This window comes from Scyliorhinus canicula, chromosome 28 (genome assembly GCF_902713615.1).
Source record: "Scyliorhinus canicula chromosome 28, sScyCan1.1, whole genome shotgun sequence".
In the NCBI taxonomy this organism is placed as follows: domain Eukaryota; kingdom Metazoa; phylum Chordata; class Chondrichthyes; order Carcharhiniformes; family Scyliorhinidae; genus Scyliorhinus; species Scyliorhinus canicula.
Window position 1 is genome coordinate 14,403,845 of NC_052173.1, and position 21,805 is coordinate 14,425,649.

The window sequence follows — 21,805 nt, forward strand, 5'->3', positions numbered from 1 at the left end:
CTTCCAAGCTGAATGGTAAGGATCACAGCTAAGCCCTTTCCTGTGGACAGGGTGTGGTTTCAGGAGTCACAAACAGAATGATTTTTTCCTTCCCAAAAATTAAAACACAAAGTAACCGGAGCGGTTCCCACCTCGTCGACGCATTCAGCACAACCCAAAGATTGAGGCAGCGGCCTTCCTGGTCTGTGCAGGTCGGTACCACACCACATGGTGCATTTGCCCACTACTTACTTACTTTTGGGAGTTCCAGAACGGCCGTGTTTGATTCAACATTAAAAGATGCTTTGCTTCTTCATTGTATTTTGATTAGATTAACAGGAGAAATTATGCACCACATTGATGATGCAATTCCTCACATGGTGAATTCCCCATCTTGGTATTACCACAGACAAGGAGACATAAAGTGCTTAAGTGCTCAGTGGAAGAAGGAACTGGTCCCAAAGAGAGGAAAAAGCAGAGCAGCAAAAGAAAATGGAGGCAAATTTGCAATCGCGTCTGCCATCAACGAGAACAGCAACGTGGGTGCTAAATCTCGCAAGAATTGGGAAATGAGATTCCGCTTCCTGATTTTCCACGTCCCTCGCCTGTAGCGGAACAACGTTCACGCCCACAAAGGGCGAGAACCTCATTTTAATCTCATTACCGAGCCCCCTAGGGTGGTGGGAGAGGAGTCCCTGATGCTGGTGTTGGGGGAGAGCCCCTCGATGCTTGTATGTGGGGGAGTATTTTCTGTGATCAGGGCACCATTTTTAAATGGTGATCTGTGTAGCGCGGGCTTCATCAGGCTTCACCCCGCCACAGTTATGGTGTAAACCACGCCCTTGAATTTCTGCCCCCCCCCCGGCCCCCCCAACCCAGAGTGCCTCAAAATCTGGGTTAAAACTTGGCTGTATAGCTGGAGAGCTAAACGCCGGTTCACTCAGAACCTGGGAAATTTCGCCCAATGAGTCCCCACAATTCCAAGCAGTAATATCAAAAACAGCTCATGGATGAAGTTTGCAAAATCCAGAAACTGAAGGGAAAGAAACAATTACTGTTGCTTTCAAGAAATAACAGGCCAATTATCACTGCTTACCCAAGTCGCATTTTCTTGTGCCCGAACTGGAAAAATCTACATATGGCTGCTACCTCTATGTTGTCATTTTATACAGCGTTTACCTCATTAACTTTTAACACCATTGTTGGCAATTCTCAAGAACGTACAAAGACTTCAAAGTAAGAGGAAGGGAATGTGAGGGAGAGTGACATGCAAGACACGCGTGTCAGCAGCCAGCAGCATTCGCACAGCATGGTACAATATGAAAGCAGCTATAGATTCTGTCATTGAAGATTTTAAGCTTAATAACACTGTGGTGGAGTACTAGTAGTCACGGGTCAGTCATGTGTTTCTCGTTGCTTCTATCACCAATGCATTAAATGAATCAGGAAAGAAATATCGATTTAATCATCAAAGCTTGACTTCATACGTATTTGCAGATCCCTTAAAATCGACGGCATCAGGCAAATCAATTCTGACAAAGGATCTGACAATGACCCGAAATGTGACCCTGTCAGTTTCTCTTCTCAGATATTGACCTTTTGTGAATTTCAAGCATTTGCATTTTTTTAACCATTGCTGTCTTGATCTTATTTGTGTCCCGTTAAGACACCATCTCCTACACTGTACTGGTACAATATGCAAAAATAAGGCTGCTGATTAACTAGTTTTGGTAGCAGGGTTGCAAATCCTTTGCATCACACTCCATTTGATCCAACAATGTGGTTGCTTAAATTATTTTAAGAAAGAAAAAAACCTTTTTTTCTGCCCTCTGATGCTGGGTCGACAGTAAATGACGACAGCTTTGGAGATTATTATTCCTTACTCTGACTGTGGGAAAAGATGCTGGCCAGGCCTTAACTTCTGTGCTTAAGAGAATAACTCGAGTCTCCAGGGTAATTAGAAAAGGGCTAACTGAGACTGTGGAATAGCTTTATCTTAACTCGAGAACAGAGGCTGCTGTGATCGAGTAATGGATGGTTTCAAGGAATAAACACTATGGGATAAGGGGTTGGAAACACTTCACATATCAGCCGCATCGATCCAGTCAGAAAGTTGGCAGCATTGCCGTAGCAGAGTCAACTTGGAAATTATGGGCAAATCACAGCTGAATAACTTTGGATTGACTTATTGTGTCTTTTATTGCAGCAAATAGCTTTTTCAAAAAACTACCAGTGAAGGGAAAGCAATAAATATCATGCAGGGGACATTTTGCTACACAGAGCATAAAATGAAGAGCCACATAGCCAAATGTCCTTGTGCCAGGGCATTTCATTTTACTTGCTATACTTTATTTTATGCCAGTTTTCTCCAGGTCTTGCTGGGGTACAATTGCACACATGCCAGCTTCCCCACGGTGCCTTGCGCAACTGGTTGCCACTTCATGTGCGGAGCCTAGACAGTGAGTGTCAACTGGTCATTCGATTGCTATGGGTATCACACGTGATCCAACATGCACTCTCTCTTGGGAGTCACGCCCTTTAGCGATTGGGAGTAGGGGCTCGCTTTCTCGACCAGAATCGCGCAGCAAGGTCTAGCCCCATTTGCAGCAGGCGCAAATCCCGTTTTCGCTGCTAAATCTTGTGATAGGGTCAGAGCGGGATTTTTGCCAGCGAGATCTCGATTTGATTAGCTTTACGCCCTCGTTCAATGAATTTGAATACATTTTAATGTAATTAAATGGCTTTGAGCCGTGGAGTCCGCCCACGATGTATCCTCCCCCACCCCCAGGCGGTGTGGCGTCACACTGGCGTGAATCACGACTGCTTTTCAAAAGCAAAAGCCGGTCATGATGACCCAGCTGGAGGCGCGGGGGTGCCTAGAAGTGCTGGGGTTGAGGGGCAAGGCTGATATTGTCCCCTGGCACCTCAGCAGTGCCCCCTGGCAGTGCCAAGCAGGCACATGATGGGGAGTACCAATAGGGTTCTGGCTGGGAGGGGGGGGAACCCTGCTTCAGTGATGGGGGGACCCTGATGACAGCATGGGGATGCTTGAGGGGGGGGGGCGGGGGCCATCTCCATTTTTGGGGGGGGGGCCTTATTTGAAACTTTGGGATCGGAGCACCCTTATCTCAGAATCCCGGCTTTACCGGCCATGATTAGGCACCCCATCCCCTCACCCCCCTGCCTGTGAGATCCTCGCCAGCACTCTGGAATTGCACAGAGTGCTGTTTAATCAGGCAGGAAAAGGCGTATGTGAAACCACCTCGCCAGATCCAGCACTCTGTAAAATTTTGGGAAGATTCTGCCCACAGAGAAAAATTGGAACCCTCCATACGAGATCAACTCACTCAGATCAGGAATTAAAGTGCTGAGTACCACACCACACAGTTAATTTACACTGGCACTGGGGCAGACTGCACTTGATGTTTCTGCTGCCTGCGAACCCATTGCACCTTGTTAACTCAACCAACCTAAATATTTAGATATATGCTGGTTCGAGATTTTGCCAGAAAGGAGATACAGAGCTTCCCGATGGCGCCAGCCTCCACATTGCTGGAGGAGGTGCTGACGACAGGGGGACTGGAGAAGGGGGTAATGTCGGCAGTTTACAGAGCTATTTTGGAAGAGGAGAAGGCACCACTGAAAGGGATCATAGCAAAGTGAGAGGAAGAGTTCGGAGAGGATATGGAGGAGGGGTTCTGGTGTGAGGTGCTCTGGAGAGTGAATGCCTCCACCTCGTGCATGAGGTTGGGGCTGATACAGCTGTCGGTGGTATACAGAGCACACCTCACGAGGGTGAGGATGAGCCGAAAGGAGGTTTTTAGGATAATTTCTAAAGTGGTGCATGTGAAACTGGACCCGGGCCCCCGGGAGGCCATATTCGGGGTGTCGGACTAGCCAGGGTTGGAAACGGGGGCGGAGGAAGATATCGTAGCCTTCACCTCGTTGATCGCCCAAAGGCGTATCCTGATAGGTTGGAGAGCAACCTCTCCACCCTGTACCCTGGCGTGGCGGGGGGACCTGCTGGAATTCTTGACTCTTGAGAAGGTTAAGTTTGAACTAAGGGGAAGGATGGAGGGGTTCTACAATTCATGAGTATTATTCATTGTGCACTTTCAAGAACTGGATAACATCGAACATTAGTTGGGGCAGGTGGGTGGGAGGGTTGGGGAGAGGGGGGCTGTTAATGGCAACTATGGGTGATCCCTAATTCCTTTTTGTTATTTGTTTGTGTGAACATGCGGGCTAATGTTTGGGGTTTGGTGGGAGGATGGGATCATTGTTATTGATATGGGGATTGACATCTTTGTTGCTGATTATTGTTTATTGTTGGTGGGTGTAAATTTGGGAGAAAATGTGAAAAAGAGAATAAAAATATTTTTTAAAAACTCAACCAACCTGCTGCGGTACCTGTTCTGTCGTGTATCACATTTCGATTATTATTTCCTCAGCAACACTAAATGGGAGTATTCAATATCGACCCTAGACGAGGTGCAATGCCCATTGCAAGGATTTTATATGTCCAGAAGGATTGTAAATCAATTCAGATACAACAGATTGGCAGTTCAGCACTGGTAGGTGTTGCCACTTTATCGGGACCAGGAACAATATATTTTAAAGGGTGTCTGCCTCAGTCTATCTTCGACACTGGTTGCCCACTGCTGTGATCTTCCAATCCCGCAGCTATCAACGGGGTTTCCCGTTGTTCGCACCCTCTGTCGCTGGGGATCCAGCGATTGGGGGGGGGGGGGGGGGGGGGCAGAAGGAAAATCCCACTCAAAAATGAAGCTGGCCCCAGTTTGACGAGGACAGCAAAGCTAGAATTGGAACAAATTTGATCACACACAGTTATTAGAACATGGAATGCTTTCCTGAAAGTTTCTATTGAGGCAGGGGTCAGGTAATTGAAAAGAGACGATTGAATCAGCATTTCAAAGGGGATAATATAAAAGGGGGTTGGAAAATATAGCTTCCTTAGAGGTGCTAGCACTGGCACAGGCGCAATTGGCTGAATGGCTTCCAATTTCTATAAAATATAATTCTATGATAATTCTATCAATTCCGACCTCGGGTGACTATCGGTGACTATCTGTGCATAGTCTGCACGTTCTCCCTGTGTCTACGTGGGTTTCCTCCGGCTGCTCCGGTTTCCTCCCACAGTCCAAAGATGTGCAGGTTTGGTGGGGTTGCAGGGATAGGGCAGGGGAGTAGGTCTAGGTGGGGTGCTCTTTCAGAAGGTGGGTGCAAACTCGATGGGCCGAACGGCCTCTTTGTGCACTGCAGGAATTCTGTAGTTCTATATCCTTGCTATCACTGCCATCTTTAGTGTACTGCAAATTTACAAAGCATATACTAATGGCAACCAGAGCAAGATATCCCTAATATACCAGTCTTTTGCTTTCATTCCAATATTATGCATGGCCTAGTTTCAGGATCTTAGATACAAGTGACGGAATTCAAAATGCTTTTGGCAAGTATACGCCATTCAGGCAGAGGTCCAGAAAATTCAGATCTGACAACTCCAAAGCTTCGAACAGCTACATTCTGCACAGCAGCTATTCTATCTTAACGATGGTCTGGATTGGAAATAAATTCCACTATTGGGACGACCGCAGTTATAATCAGATCAAAAAATAAAAGATGCTCTTCGGGTGCAAGGTGCGACCAGAATGCAAGTGCACAGCTAACAGAAGGTGACTTGATACAAATCGCCATTATTACAAGAGATTCGTACATGGAACCAATGATACCAATAAAACCATGCCATAGAGTGCCAGGTGGATTGGCCACGCTAAATTGCCCCTTAATTGGAAAAAATGAATTGGGTACTCCAAATTATTTTTTGAAAAGCACAGAAGGAGGTTAATCAACCTATCATGCCAGTGGTGACCCTTTACCAGAGGTATCCAATGAATCCCACTCCACTGTTCTCTTCCCCTGTAGATTTATCCTATGAACCAAGTAGGTTACCTGCCGACAATCTCAAGTGGGGAACAGTGGCGAGGGCTCAGACAAGAATTTGATCTTTGAAATTGCTATTGCAATTTCCAATCTGAACAATGGGGAGATGTTGGCGTTACTGGTTACTGGACTCTTCTGCAAAGCCAGGATAAAGCTCTGGGGACCTGGGTGCAAATCCCACCACGGCAGATGGTGAAATTTGGATTCAAAGAACAAAGAAAAGTACAGCACAGGAACAGGCCCGTCGGCCCTCCAAGCCCGTGCCAACCATGCTGCACATCTAAACTAAAATCTTCTACACTTCCTGGGTCCATATCCCTCTATTCACATCCTATGCATGTATTGGAAAGCATTGGAAAGGGTGCAGAGGAGATTTACCAGGATGTTTCCTGGTATGGAGGGAAGATCTTATGAGGAAAGGCTTGAGGCTGTTTTCGTTAGAGAGAAGAAGGTTAAGAGGTGACTTAATTGAGGCATACAAGATGATCAGAGGATTAGATAGGGTGGACAGTGAGAGCCTTTTTCCTCGGATGGTGATGTCCAGCATGAGGGGACATAGCTTTAAATTGAGGGGAGATAGATATAGGACAGATGTCAGAGGTAGGTTCTTTACTCAGAGAGTAGTAAGGGTGTGGAATGCCCTGCTGCAACAGTAGTGGACACGCCAACACTAAGGGCATTCAAATGGTCATTGGATAGACATCGAAAGTGTGAAAATATATAAGTCCCCTGGGCCGGATGGGATTTATCCTAGGATTCTCTGGGAAGCTAGGGAGGAGATTGCTGAGCCTTTAGCTTTGATCTTTAAGTCATCTTTGTCTACAGGAATAGTGCCAGAGGACTGGAGGATAGCAAATGTTGTCCCTTGTACAAGAAGGGGAGTAGAGATAACCCCGGTAACTATAGACCAGTGAGCCTTACTTCTGTTGTGGGAAAAGTCTTGGATAGGTTTATAAGAGATAGGATGTATAATCATCTGGAAAGGAATAATTTGATTAGAGATAGTCAACATGGTTTTGTGAAGGGTAGGTCGTGCCTCACAAACCTCATTGAGTTTTTCGAGAAGGTGACCAAACAGGTGGATGAGGGTAAAGCAGTTGATGTGGTGTATATGGATTTCAGTAAAGCGTTTGATAAGGTTCCCCACGGTAGGCTATTGCAGAAAATACAAAGGCATGAGATTCAGGGTGATTTAGCAGTTTGGATCAGAAATTGGCTAGCTGATAGAAGACAAAGAGTGGTGGTTGATGGGAAATGCTCTGACTGGTGTCCAGTTACTCGTGGTGTGCCACAAGGATCTGTTTTGGGGCCGTTGCTGTTTGTCATTTTTATAAATGACCTGGAGGAGGGTGTAGAAGGATGGGTTAGTAAATTTGCAGATGACACTAAAGTCGGTGGAGTTGTGGACAGTGCAGAAGGATGTTACAAGTTACAGAGGGACAGAGATAAGCTGCAGAGCTGGGCTGACAGATGGCAAATGGAGTTTAATGCAGAAAAGTGTGAGGTGATTCATTTTGGAAGGAATAACAGGAAGGCAGAGTACTGGGCTAATGGTAAGATTCTTGGTAGTGTGGACGAGCAGAGAGATCTCGGTGCCCATGTCCATAGATCCCTGAAAGCTGCCACCCAGGTTGAGAGGGTTGTTAAGAAGGTGTACGGTGTGTTAGCTTTTATTGGTAGAGGAATTGAGTTTCGGAGCCATGAGGTCATGTTGCAGTTGTACAAAACTTTGGTGCGGCCGCATTTGGAGTATTGTGTGCAGTTCTGGTCGCCACATTATAGGAAGGATGTGGAAGCATTGGAAAGGGTACAGAGGAGATTTACAAGGATGTTGCCTGGTATGGAGGGAAGATCATATGAGGAAAGGCTGAAGGTCTTGAGGCTGTTTTCATTAGAGAGAAGAAGGTTAAGAGGGGACTTAATTGAGGCATACAAGATGATCAGAGGATTAGATAGGGTGGACAGTGAGAGCCTTTTTCCTCGGATGGTGATGTCCAGCACGAGGGGACATAGCTTTAAATTGAGGGGAGATAGATATAGGACAGATGTCAGAGGTAGGTTCTTTACTCAGAGAGTAGTAAGGGCGTGGAATGCCCTGACTGCAACAGTCATGGACTCGCCAACACTAAACGCATTCAAACGGTCATTGGATAGGCATATGGACGATAAGGGAATAGTGTAGAGGGACTTTAGAAGGGTTTCACAGGACGGTGCAACATCGTGGGCCAAAGGGCCTGTACTGCGCTGTAATGTTCTATGTTCTATATGGATGATCAGGAAATAGTGTAGATGGGCTTTAGAGTGGTTTCACAGGTGGCGCAACATTGAGGGGCCGAAGGGCCTGTACTGCGCTGTAATGTTCTATGTTCTATTTGTCAAGATGCCCCTTAAATGTCACTATCGTCCCTGCTTCCACCACCTCCTCCAGCAGCGAGTTCCAGGCGCCCACTACCCTCTGTGTAAAAAACTTGCCTCGTACATCCCCTCTAAACCTTGCCCCTCGCGCCTTAAACCTATGCCCCCTAGTAACTGACCCCTCTATCCTGGGAAAAAGCCTCTGACTATCCACTCTGTCTATGCCCCTCATACTTTTGTAGCCCTCTATCAGGTCGCCCCTCAACCTACGTCGTTCCAGTGAGAACAAACCGAGTTTATTCAACTGCTCCTCATAGCTAAAGCCCTCCATACCAGGCAACATCCTGGTAAATCTCTTCTGCACCCTCTCTAAAGCCTCCATATCCTTCTGGTAGTGTGGCGACCAGAATTGAACACTCTACTCCAAGTGTGGCCTAACTAAGGTTCTTTTCAGCTGCAACATGACTTGCCAATTTTTATACTCAATGCCCTGGCCAATGAAGGCAAGCATGCCGTATGCCTTCTTGTGGGCAGCACGGTAGCATTGTGGATAGCACAATTGCTTCACAGCTCCAGGGTCCCAGGTTCGATTCTGGCTTGGGTCACTGTCTGTGCGGAGTCTGCATATCCTCCCCGTGACTGCGTGGGTTTCCTCCGGGTGCTCCGGTTTCCACCCACAGTCCAAAGATGTGCAGGTTAGGTGGATTGGCCATGATAATTTGCCCTTAAAATTGCCCTTAGTGTTGGGTGGGGTTACTGGGTTATGGGGATAGGGTGGAGGTGTTGACCTTGGGTAGGGTGCTCTTTCCAGGAGCCGATGCAGACTCGATGGGCCGAATGGCCTCCTTCTGCACTGTAAATTCTATGATAATCTATGATTGACTACCTTCTCCACCTGTATTGCCCCTTCCAGTGACCTGTGGACCTGTACACCTAGATCTCTCTGCCAATACTCTTAAGGGTTCTACCATTCATTGTATATTCCCTACCTGCATTAGACCTACCAAAATTCATTACCTCACATTTGTCCGGAATAAACTCCATCTGCCATCTCTCCGCCCCAAGTCTCCAAACGGTCTAAATCCTGCTGTATCCTCTGACAGTCCTCATCGCTATCTGCAATTCCACCAACCTTTGTGTCGTCTGCAAACTTACTAATCAAACCAGTTACATGTTTTTTAAATTTGGAATTCAAAGACAGTGAGCATCGATTGACATTAAAACCCATCAGGTTCGCTGGGAAATCTGTTGCCCTTACCTGGTCGGGCCAACATGTGACTTCCAGACCCACAGCAATGTGGTTGACTCTTAAATGCCATAATTCAAATAATCAGCAGATCCCTACTCTAATTATCCTCCTCCAGGATAGCATAATCACTTTGAGTTTTCCTGGCCAAATTCATCCCTCAACCAACACTGCCAAAATGGATTAACTGTTTGAAGGCCTTGCTACAAGCAAACTGCTACATTTGCACTTCTAAACTCATTTGCTGAGTACTTTGTGTTATGAAAGATACAATTGAAATATAAACTCTTTTCCCCTTCCAGCTGCCACATTCAATGAGATTGATACCTTATATATCTCCAATGTGATTCAAGGGGCTGGATTCTCCGATCGCCGACGCCAAAATCGCATTTGGCGATCGGCCGGAGAATGCATTTTTACACCGAAATTGGGGGCGGCGCTGTTTTTACGATGCTCCGCCCCCTCAAAAACAGTGTACTCCTCCTTGCCACTTGAGGCCCTCCCCCGATGGGCCGAGCGCCGACAGCGTGGGGCGTGTGACCTCTCACGTTTCGGAGACCTCGTGTGGCGGCTGCGGACTGTATCTAGTGTCGCTCGACCTTAAAAGTGAAATACTTTGCCAGATATAAACTTTCATCCATCGCTACAACATTGTCAAACTCTACCCGTACCTCTTTCCTGCTGCTGAAGTTACAGTCCGTGGCTTCACCAACTCAAATCTAGACTTCTCTAATACTCGGCCAGCCAAAGTCAACCATCATTCAGAAAGACAAGACATGGGTCCTCAAGTGCACATTCTCATCAGTCACGTCGTTTCAAGGTTTCAGTAACTCCCCATGCCACAGTGGACTTGCTAAGATCTTACTCCTTGTTTATTCAAACCTGCATTATCAATCTTCTCCAGCACAAGACCTTGCGAAGTCACGGCTCCTATGATAAGACATCAATCCTCACCCCATTGTACACCAATGGCGACTGCAAGACATCCCCCTCCCTGTCACTGTGCTTGGTTTGTGCTTTGAAACTCTCCCCAAATTCCTTCTGTTCAATTCTGTCTTTTTGCCCCTCCAATCCTCTCAGGTTTTCCCAACTTGCATTCCATCCGGTTTCTGCTTTACAATGTAAAGTTAATTTGAGACAACTTCCAGTGCATGGGAAGCATTAAGGAGATGTGGCACGGTAGCACAGTGGTTAGCACTGTTGCTTCACAGCTCCAGGGTCCCAGGTTCGATTCCCAGCTTGGGTCACTGTCTGTGTTGAGTCTGCACGTTCTCCCACGTTCTGCGCGGGTTTCCTCCGGGTGCTCCGGTTTCCTCCCACAAGCCCCGAAAGATGCGCTGTTAGGTGAATTGGACATTCTGAATTCTCCCTCTGTGACCCAAACAGGCGCCGGAATGTGGCAACTAGGGGCTTTTCACAGTAACTTCATTGCCGTGTTAATGGAAGCCCACTTGTGACAATAAAGATTATTACATGCTACTGTAAATACTTTTCACCAATTGTAATTGTGCTGCAGCTAATGAAGTGGAAAGTGTGCAGCAGAATGAGGGATGGCCAAATTAATCATGGGTGGAATTCTCCCATTTCCATGTTGACAAGATACAATGGTTCAATGGCGGGCTGGGGGGGCGTGGGGAAAAAGAGAGAGAGAGAGAGAGAGAGAGTTGAGCAGGAGGCACAAAAATTGGTTTTACCCCGGTGCACATTTCCCATGGGACCTTCCACAAGTGCCCACCATAGCGGGTTGGGGAACCGATTTGCGTCCCGCTCATTGGATGCAGATGAAGGTCTGACCAGAAACTTCCAACCATTCCCAATTCTTCACGACGCCAGCAGGAAAACAGGCCCATCCTGAACAGATCTGGAACAAGGTGGCGTGCAGATGTTGGGACTAACCTGAACAAGACCTGGGGCTGCCTCAGGAGTTTGGGTTGGAGGCCTCCAGCAAAGAACATAGAACAGTACAGCACAGTACAGGCCCTTCAGCCCACAATGTTGCGCCGACCATTTATCCCAATCTAAGATCAACCTAACCTACATCCCTTCAATTTACTGCTGTCCATGTGACTGTCTTAAGAGTCATTTAAATGTCCCCAATGATTCTGACTCCACCACCTCTGCTGGCAGTGCATTCCACACATCCACCACTCTCTGTGTAAAGAACCTACCTCTGACATCTCCCCTATACCTTCCTCCAATCACGTTAAAATTATGTCCCCTCGTGACAGCCATTTCCACCCTGGGGAAAAGTCTCTGGCTATCCACTCTATCCATGCCTCTCATCACCTTGTACACCTCTATCAAGTCACCTCTCTGCCTTCTTCATTCCAGTAAGAAAAGCCCCAGCTCCCTCAACCTTTCTTCATAATACATGCCCTCCAGTCAGACAGCATCCTGGTAAATCTCCTCTGTACCCTTTCCAAAGCATCCACATCCTTCCTATAATGAGGCGACCAGAACTGGACACAATATTCCAAGTGTGGTCTAACTAGAGTTTTATAAAGCTGTATCAAAACCTCAGTCCCGGACCCTGGAACACCAGAGCAGTGGGTGGAGGGAACAGCCACAGGAGGATCTTTCAGATTCAGTGTCATCGAGGACATCCAGCTTCAGAGTGTTCCCAGAGATCCATCTTCTTTCTTCAACAGTGGGTCAGTGATGTTGGGTGCCTTTTCAATATGGTGCCCAGGTATGATGGCGGGAACCATTAAATTTGCAATGATGGCCAGCGGACAAATGATTTGAAACTTTTCTAAACTTGTCACGCCTCCATGACAATTACTGATTAATGGAGGCAGATCGTGGAAACACTGCTTATTAAAAAATGACCCCGCTGTTCTTGAAAATTGCTCTGTAATTTCAGTTACTTTTAAAGCCTTGACAAAGAAGGGTTTGGCAAACCTTCTTAAATCTGTTTGCAAACATTGCAGTGAAACATATAATTGAGCCACTTGCAACTGTTGGAAACCAGAAATGGTTCCTCTGCATCCTGAAGTGAAAAGACATTTGTGCAACCCTGCGTAATCAAGGCAGTGAGCATCACGACTCAGATCTTCTCTGGATGCATTTTCTCATATCCAGTGCAAAAGGCATCTTCCACCAGAAAACCCCAAACTCCCTGTGAACAGCAATTTGGTCTTATGCAAAGTTCAGAATTGCAGGGTGAATAGCTAGACATTTGTACCATTAATTCCTGGGAAAAATAGACAGCCTTCAGAATGTAACAGAGCTATTTTATAATCTGTCATAACAAACAACTTTCCATGAAGAAACATTACCTCCGACGTTGCACCAGGGTACCCATGGCATGGGAAGTTTACACTTCCGATTGGTAATTACCTTGTGCCTGGAACCATCCGATACTCCGATTTAAATCGGAGACTTCAGATGGTTCCGACTCTCTTAGCAGAATAGTTACCAAGGAAAAGTTAGAAGAATTAAAACCATGTTTAACTGCTGCGTGACGATGGTACGGACCACTGCACCCACCAACCTCTGCCGTCATCTGACTATCCTCCCCAACAACTACCAACCCACCCTCAGACCACCTGAACCACATCAAACGCCCAACCACCCCCCCACCCACCCAAGCCCTTGTCTATCCTCCCCACCCTCCCGAGCCCCTGATTAACCCCATCATCCCTGAGCCCGTGACTAACACCCCCCCCCCCCCCCCCCCCCCCCCACCGGTTCTGGGTCACTATTTCGAGTTACAGCAAATTTACTGCAGAGGAAAAGGCCATTCAGCCCAACCAGTCAGGCCTCCCCCTGTCCTTCCTCATCAAACTCAATCAATACAGCCCTCTACTACCTTCTCCCTCATATACTTATCCAGCCTCTCCTTAAATACATTTATACTATTCACCTCAACGACACTTTGGTAGCAGCTAAAATAAGTTTCTTCCGAATTTCCCATTTGATTTCTTTGTGAAAACTTATATTGATATCCTCTGGATTTGATCTTTGCTACAAGTGGAAAGACTCTCTCCATGTTTACCCAATCATGAATTTAAAGACTTCCATGAGGTCATCCCTCAGCCTTCGCTTTCCAAGAGAAATTAAACCCAGCCAGCCTTCCTTTCATGATAGGTGTAACCTTGCCGCTCTCGTAAATCCCCTCTGCATCCTACTTCTATACCCCTTTTATAATACATTGACCAGAACTGCACAGAGTACTCCAAGTATGATCCAACCAAGGTTCAATGCAAGTTTAGCATAACTGCTCTACTTTTCAATTCTATCCCTCTGGAAACAACCCCTTGTGCTTGGGCTTGCTTGTTTTTTTTAAATTTAGAGTACCCAATTATTTTTTCCAATTAAGGGGCAATTTAGAGTGGTCAATCTACCTACCCTGCACATCTTTGGGTTGTGGGGGCGAAACCCACGCAGACACGGGGAGAATGTGCAAACTCCACACGGACAGTGACCCGGGGCCGGGATTCGAACCCGGGTCTTCAGCGCCGTAGGCAGCAATGCTAACCACTGTGCCACCGTGCTGCCCTTGGGCTTGCCTGTTTAAGGCCTTCTTAATCTGTGTCGTTATTTTTCGTGATTTGTGTATTTGCATTCCAAGATTGCTTTGCTCTCCACCCCATTTAGATTCCAAGTAATATGTGGCCTCGTTTTCTTAATTTTCAAAATGCAATACTCACACTTACCTGGGTTGAAAGTGCCCATTCCCTTGACAATTGTCGGCCCATTCTATAAGTTTGTAAAATTTAGACAGATTGCGTTACTCTTGTCCACTCTCCCACCTCTTCAAAGAATTCAATAAGATTGGGCAAGCTGGGCGGCACGGTGGCGCAGTGGTTAGCACTGCTGCATGCGGCATTGAGGACCCGGGTCACTGTCCATGTGGAGTTTGCACATTTTCCCCGTGTGTGCGTGGGTCTCACCCACATAACCCAAAGATGTGCAGACTAGGCCACTCTAAATTGCCCCTTAATTGGAAAAAAATAATTGGGTACTCTATATTAAAAAAAAGATTGGGCAAGCAAAGCTTTCCCTTTTGAAATCCATGCTAATAATTCTCTGTTATATGTACGGTTTCTGATTTATTTACTCCTTTTCTCCTTTAGTGGGATTCCATTATTTTTTTCTGCCACCAATGTTAAGCTGACTGGTCTACAGCTCTCTGGACATGTTCTATCTACCTTTTAAATATCGGAATATTAGCTTCTAATGCCAGACAATACTTGGGAGTACTGAGTACAGTTTTGGTCAACGGGTCATAAAAGGGACATCAAAGCCCTGGCCTCTGGCACTATGTCTTTTCCGATTGTGTTACTTGGCACGGTGGCACAGTGGTTAGCACTGCTGCCTCACAGCACCAGGGACCCGGGTTCAATTCCGGCCTCGAGTGACTGTCTGTGTGAAGTTTGCACTTTCTCCATGTGTCTGCGTGGTTTTCTCCGGGTGCTCCGGTTTCCTCCCACAGTCCAAAGATGTGCATGTTAGATGGATTGGCCATGCTAAATTTCCCTTAGTGTCCAAAAAGGTTTGGTGGGGTTACTGGGTTACGGGGATAGGGTGGAGGCTTAAGTAGGGTGCTCTTTCCAAGGGCCAGTGCAGACTCGATGGGCCAAATGGCCTCCTTCTGCACTGTAAATTCTATGATTGAATTATTAAATATGTGGAATTGTGCCTCTATTATCTCTTCTCTAGATTCTTTTAAAATGCATGATGCAATCTATTCAGACCAGGAATTTTTATCGTCCGAGTTTGATTAGTGTATTTAACATTTCTTTTTATTTTAAATGGGTTTGTATCAATTCTAATCCCATCTCTCTGGTAAATATTGAAGCATATTGCTGCTATTTCACTATTGCTGACTGTGGCTAGCACTGTTGCTTCACAGCGCCAGGGTCCCGGGTTCGATTCTCGGCTTGGGTCACTGTCTGTGCGGAGTCTGCACTTTCCCTCGTGTCTGCGTGGGTTTCCTCCGGGTGCTCCGGTTTCCTCCCACAAGTCCCGAAAGACGTGCTGTTAGGTGAGTTGGACATTCTGAATTCTCCCTCTGTGACCCGAACAGGCTCCGGAATGTGGCGACTAGGGGCTTTTCACAGTAACTTCATTGCAGTGTTAATGTCAGCCTACTTGTGACAATAATAAAGATTTATCCTGTCATCCCTTTCGGTGGCACCATTCCGAGTTCCCTATTGTTCAAAAATTGCCCATGTAATGTTTTACTTTCTTTAAATGATGTTTTTTTAAAATTAAATTTAGAGTACCCAATTATTTTTTCCAATTAAGGGGCAATTTAGCGTGGCCAATCCACCGACCCTGCACATCTTTTGGGTTGTGGGGGTGAAACCCACGCAAACACGGGAAGAATGCGCAAACTCCACACGGACAGTGACCCAGAGCCGGGATCAAACCTGGGACCTCAGAGCCGTGAGGCTGCAGTTGAAATGATGTTCTTTGATAATTACATTTCTCAGTTCATCTTTGCCTTGCTAACTGTGTTTTAGACTTCTCTCCTTGTCTTTCTCTCTTTGACTTTCCATGTCCTTAATACAGAATCCCTAGTGCTGAAGGAGGCCATTCGGCCCATCATGGCTGCACCGACCCTCTGAAAGAGCACACTACCTCGGCCCACTCCCCTGCCCTCTCCCCATAACTCCACCTAACCTGCACATCCACGTACAATAAGGGGCAATTTTATCATGGCCAATCCATCTAACTTGCACATCTTTATGCCTCTTTCTTTATCCTCAATTTTCCCTCATGTCTTTATTGGTCCATGGTGGCTCATTAGTGTTTAATTTGGTCTTGTGTTTTTTGGCAGAATATAGTTTCCCAAGTTTTGTTGGAACACCATTTTAAATGGATTAGATTTTGAATTATTGCCACGTGTACCGAGGTACAATGAAAAGTATTGTTCTGCATACAGTCCAGACAGATCGTTCCATTAATGAAAAAACATAGGACATACATAAATACACAATGTAAATACATAGGCACAGACATCAGGTGAAGTAGAAAAGATATGTGAAAAGGTCAGTTCAGTCCATAAGAGGGTCATTCAGGGGTCTGGTTAACAGCGGGGGAGAAGCTGTTTTTGAACCTGTTAGTCCGTCTTCTCAGACTTTTGTATCGCCTGCCTCGTGGAAGAACATTGAACATACAGTGCAGAAGGAGGCCATTAGGCCCATCGAGTCTGCACCGACGCACTTAAGCCCTCACTTCCACCCTATCCCCATAACCCATCCTAATCTTTTGGTCACCAAGGGCAATTTATCATGGCGAATCCACCTAACCTGCACATCTTTGGACTGTGGGAGGAAACTGGAGCACCTGGAGGAAACCCACACAAACATGGGATGTGCAGACTCCGCACAGACAGTGACCCAGCAGGGAATCGAACCTGGGACCCTGGCGCTGTGAAGCAACAGTGCCAACCAGTGCTACCGTGCTGCCCAAGAAGTTGGAAGAGAGAATAACCCGGGTGGGAGGGGTGTTTGATTGTTTCTGTCCTTCATCATTGTTTGCCAACACGGTTGCCCATTGTATTTTCGCCAAGTTCTAGTCTCAGCCCTTCAAATTCCAATCAATTATCCTTGTACTTGTCATGCCCGTGAGTGGGATTTTCCAACCCTCCGCCGCGTGTTTTCTGGTGGCAGCTCGTCATCGGCTAGTGCTGGGAACTTACAGTCCACCAATGTCAATGGCATTTTGCGTTGTGCGCAGGCCACATCGCTGGGGAACCCGCCATGGGGGGGGTCACCATCGGCGGGATTATCCTGCCAGCAGGCAGGGCCAGGAAATTCAACCCCATGTCTAAATCAAGTATTATCTTAAAGCATATCATACTGTGATCACTATTGCCTAGATGTTCCCCTTCTTTCACTTCTCTTATTTGCTCTGGTTAATTCCCTATTGCTAGATCCAGGAGTGCATGTTCTTTGAATCCTCTCTTTTTGAGATTCTTAAATATGGAGTTAGAAAGGATTTCTGTACACAATGTAGGAACTGCATTCCCTTATCTTCTTCACCATTTCTGACCAATTAACCTCAGGATAGCTAAAATCCCCCGTGATTACTATTCGATGTAATTTTACTCACTTCCATAAATTGTCTGCATATTTCTCCCTCCATCCCCATTCCACTATGAACTAGTCTGATTATTCCTTTGTAACTAATCCTTTATTACCGTCCATCTCTATCCACATGGGTTCTGTACTTGCTGGGATGCCACTTCTGCAAATTTTGTCAAGATTTTGTTTTCCCCTTCAAACATGATTATAAAGGGAGCAATTTTCCAAGGAAAGTCCTGGATGCATCTTTGCAGATCCTACAAATCGAAAGGCCAGTTCAGCAGCATCACACTCTCAAGTTCCATGGGCATTTGGCTGCCCACTTATGTGCCCAAGTTAGGCCTGGATAAATAGCATATGAAATGCTATAACAGCACTCCAATGTAATTAATACAATTTTTTTTTAATTCTCCTATACAGACAGTGACCCAGCCGGGAATCGGACCTGGGACCCTGGCACTGTGAAGCAACAGTGCTATCCACTGTGCTGCTCGCGGGGTATTAGGCAGAGAGAGAAATAAAATCAGCCCCAGAATATGATTGATACTAAGGCCAACCTTTGAACCTGCAAATCTTTAAAAGTAAGAGAATAAACCATGAACACTGCACACCTGAAACAATGGTGTGGAGATGCCAGCGTTGGACTGCGGAGAGCACAGTAGGAAGTCTTACAACACCAGGTTAAAGCCCAACAGGTTTGTTTCAGGAGTAGTCTATAGGCCACCAAATAGTAACATTATGGTGGAGCAGGCAATAAACAAAGAAATAACTGATGCATGTAGAAATGGTACAGCAGTTATCATGGGGGATTTTAATCTACATGTTGATTGGTTTAACCAGGTCGGTCAAGGCAGCCTTGAGGAGGAGTTTATAGAATGTATCCACGATAGTTTCCTGGAACAGTATGTAATGGAACCTACGAGGGAACAAGCGGTCCTAGATCTGGTCCTGTGTAGTGAGACAGGATTGATTAATAATCTCATAGTTAGGGATCCTCTCGGAAGGAGCGATCACAATATGGTGGAATTTAAAATACAGATGGAGGGTGAGAAGGTAAAATCAAACACTAGTGTGTTGTGCTTAAACAAAGGAGATTACAATGGGATGAGAGAAGAGCTAGCTAAGGTAGACTGGGAGCAAAGACTTTATGGTGGAACAGTTGAGGAACAGTGGAGAACCTTCCAAGCAATTTTTCACAGTGCTCAGCAAAGGTTTATACCAACAAAAAGGAAGGACGGTAGAAAGAGGCTAAATCGACCGTGGATATCTAAGGAAATAAGGGAGAGTATCAAATTGAAGGAAAAAGCATACAAAGTGGCAAAGATTGGTGGGAGACTAGAGGACTGGGAAATCGTTAGGGGGCAACAGAAAGCTACTAAAAAAGCTATAAAGAAGAGTAAGATAGATTATGAGAGTAAACTTGCTCAGAATATAAAAACAGGTAGTAAAAGTTTCTACAAATATATAACACAAAAAAGAGTGGCTAAGGTAAATATTGGTCCTTTAGAGGATGAGAAGGGAGTTTTAATAATGGGAGATGAGGAAATAGCTGAGGAACTGAACAGGTTTTTTGGGTCGGTCTTCACAGTGGAAGACACAAACAACATGCCAGTGACTGATAGAAATGAGGCTATGACAGGTGAGGACCTTGAGATGATTGTTATCACTAAGGAGGTAGTGATGGGTAAGCTAATGGGGCTAAAGGTAGACAAGTCTCCTGGCCCTGATGGAATGCATCCCAGAGTGCTAAAAGAGATGGCTAGGGAAATTGCAAATGCACTAGTGATAATTTACCAAAATTCACTAGAATCTGGGGTGGTCCCAGCGGATTGGAAAAAACGTGACACCACTGTTTAAAAAAGGAGGTAGGCAGAAAGCAGGTAATTATAGGCCAGTGAGCTTAACTTCAGTAGTAGGGAAGATGCTGGAATCTATTATCAAGGAATAAATAGCGAGCCATCTGGATGGAAATTGTCCCATTGGGCAGACGCAGCATGGGTTCATAAAGGGCAGGTCGTGCCTAACTAATTTAATAGAAGTTTTTGAGGACATTACCAGTGCGGTAGATAACGGGGAGCCAATGGATGTGGTATATCTGGATTTCCAGAAAGTCTTTGACAAGGTGCCACACAAAAGGTTGCTGCACAAGATAAAGATGTGGTACTGGTCATTTGCTGTTTGTGGACCTTTAACGTCTGAAAATTCATTGCACTGCTTGCCTGCATCAGTGACTACACTGCAAAAGCATCAGTGACTACACTGCAAAAGCATGAGCAATTAATTGTCTGTGAAACGCTTTAGCCCACCCCCAAGGTCATGAAAATATTCTATAAATGCATGATTTTACCCCTTAAACAAGCAAGTGGATAGAGTCCAAAATGTTAATTATTGGTGTAAAAACATAACAAGTCAGCATATATATGGGTGGCACAGTGGTTAGCACGTGGCCTCACAGCACCAGGAACCTGGGTTTGATTCCGACCTTGGGTGACTGTCTGTGTGGAGTTTGCACTTTCTCCCCGTGTCTACGTGGGTTTCTTCCCACAGTCCAAAGATGTGCAGGTAAGGTGGATTGGCCACTTTTTCAGTCAACCAAATAGAAGGGAACAAACTTAGGGATAAAGCAAAGAAGGGTCGCTCCTGATAGGGGCACTGCCCGAATGTAACAAAGATCAACGGAAACTGAAAAACCTCAAATGAGCGAAACGGCAGGCTGTTAGCACTGCTGCCTCACGGCGCTGAGGATCTGGGTTCGATCCTGGCCCTGGGTCACTGTCTGTGTGGAGTCTGCACATTCTCCGTGCACAACCCAAAGATGTGCAGGTTAGGTGGATTGGCCATATCTTTACAGTAAAAAATATATACAAGGCCAAACGGTACAAACACTAATTTTGTGTTGGAGAGCCACGCTAATGCCCCTTAGTGTCCAAAGATGTGCAGGTTAGGTGGATTGACTGTGCTAAATTGTCCCTTAGTGTCCAAAGATGTGTGTTAGGTAGATTGACCATGCTAAATTGTCCCTTCGTGTACAAAAGGTTAGGTATGGTTACTGGGATAAGAGAGGGGCATGGGCGAGGCATTGTGCTCTTTCGGAGGGGTGGTGCAGACTCAATGGGTCAAATAGCCTCCTTCTGCACTGTTGGGATTCTATGCTTGAACTGCATCAAGTGCAAGCTCATGACAGCTTTCAATGGAGAGGTCAATGCAGATGTTGAATGGTGGCAGTTCTTTATTTTAAATACAACTGTATTATGGGCTAACAGAAGCATAACAGTATTGTGATCGATGTAAGTTTAACAAAGTAGTTCACATTATAGTTTGAGATCGAGAGGCTGAACCTTTTCCATTAAAAAATTGCAGTTAAATCTCAGATAAAGTGTCTTTCCACTGTTGGACAATTAAACAACACTTGTTTTCAGATGGTGAAAACGGAAGTGAAAGCCTCAGTTTGCAGCATGATTGACATCTAATTGCACCAATCGGGAATGAGCATTTCGCGCGTTGATGCAAATATGGGCTGGCCTTCCGCCAGCTGGGCCAATCAGCGGGGAGTACAGGGCCGTCTCCATGGAGATCTGTGCCTCGCTCTCAAAGACCCGAGCGGCCGAATGCGCTGCCGGTCAATGGCCGCTCGGGCTCCGGGCGCTGAGGATCGCAATGCCCGGCACCCACCTTGTAGCTCTTTGCGTTCGTTTTGCTTGGCTTGATGATCTTTCAATAAGCGGGACAACATGGCGCCGGCGAGGTTCCTGAAGAAGGAGCGGCGAGACTGCCGCCGCCGCGCAAACTTCACGGGCCGATCTCGCGAGGGGGAGGGTCACGTGCACCGTTTAACAGAGCTCCATTGGCTGGTCTGCAAACCTGTCAACCCCCCCTGGGAAAGTATGAGGAGTGGTACTGAGCCCCAAAGCTCTCTCTTTGAACAGTAGGGTTATGGCCACCTCTTTATTCTGCACTGGGATGAAAGCAAATTACTGCAGATGCTGGAATCTGAAACCAGAGAGAAAATGCTGGAAAATCTCAGCAGGTTGGCAGCATCTGTAGGGAGAGAAAAGAGCTTCCAGTCCAGATGCCTCTTTTCTCTCCCTTGATGCTGCCAGACCTGCTGAGATTTTCCAGCATTTTCTCTTTCTTTCTTCTGCACCGACGGTTCAGCTGGTAGCGCTTTCACCTCCTGAGCTTCCACATTCCAGTCCCACTCCAGGGTTTGAGTGCAAAAAAAAACAAA

At 46.1% G+C, this 21,805-nt stretch overlaps 1 protein-coding gene across 1 annotated transcript in view; it reads right to left on the minus strand.

Annotated features, from left to right (window-relative positions):
* The window catches only part of bloc1s1 (biogenesis of lysosomal organelles complex-1, subunit 1), an 88,597-nt gene extending 67,202 nt beyond the window's left edge, over nucleotides 1-21,395 (minus strand). Inside the window, exon 1 of the mRNA XM_038786566.1 lies at nucleotides 21,250-21,395. Coding sequence (XP_038642494.1) covers nucleotides 21,250-21,310 — 61 coding nt within the window. The 5' untranslated portion in view covers nucleotides 21,311-21,395. The remainder of the gene's footprint in view (nucleotides 1-21,249) is intronic.
* Nucleotides 21,396-21,805: the final 410 nt, after the last annotated feature.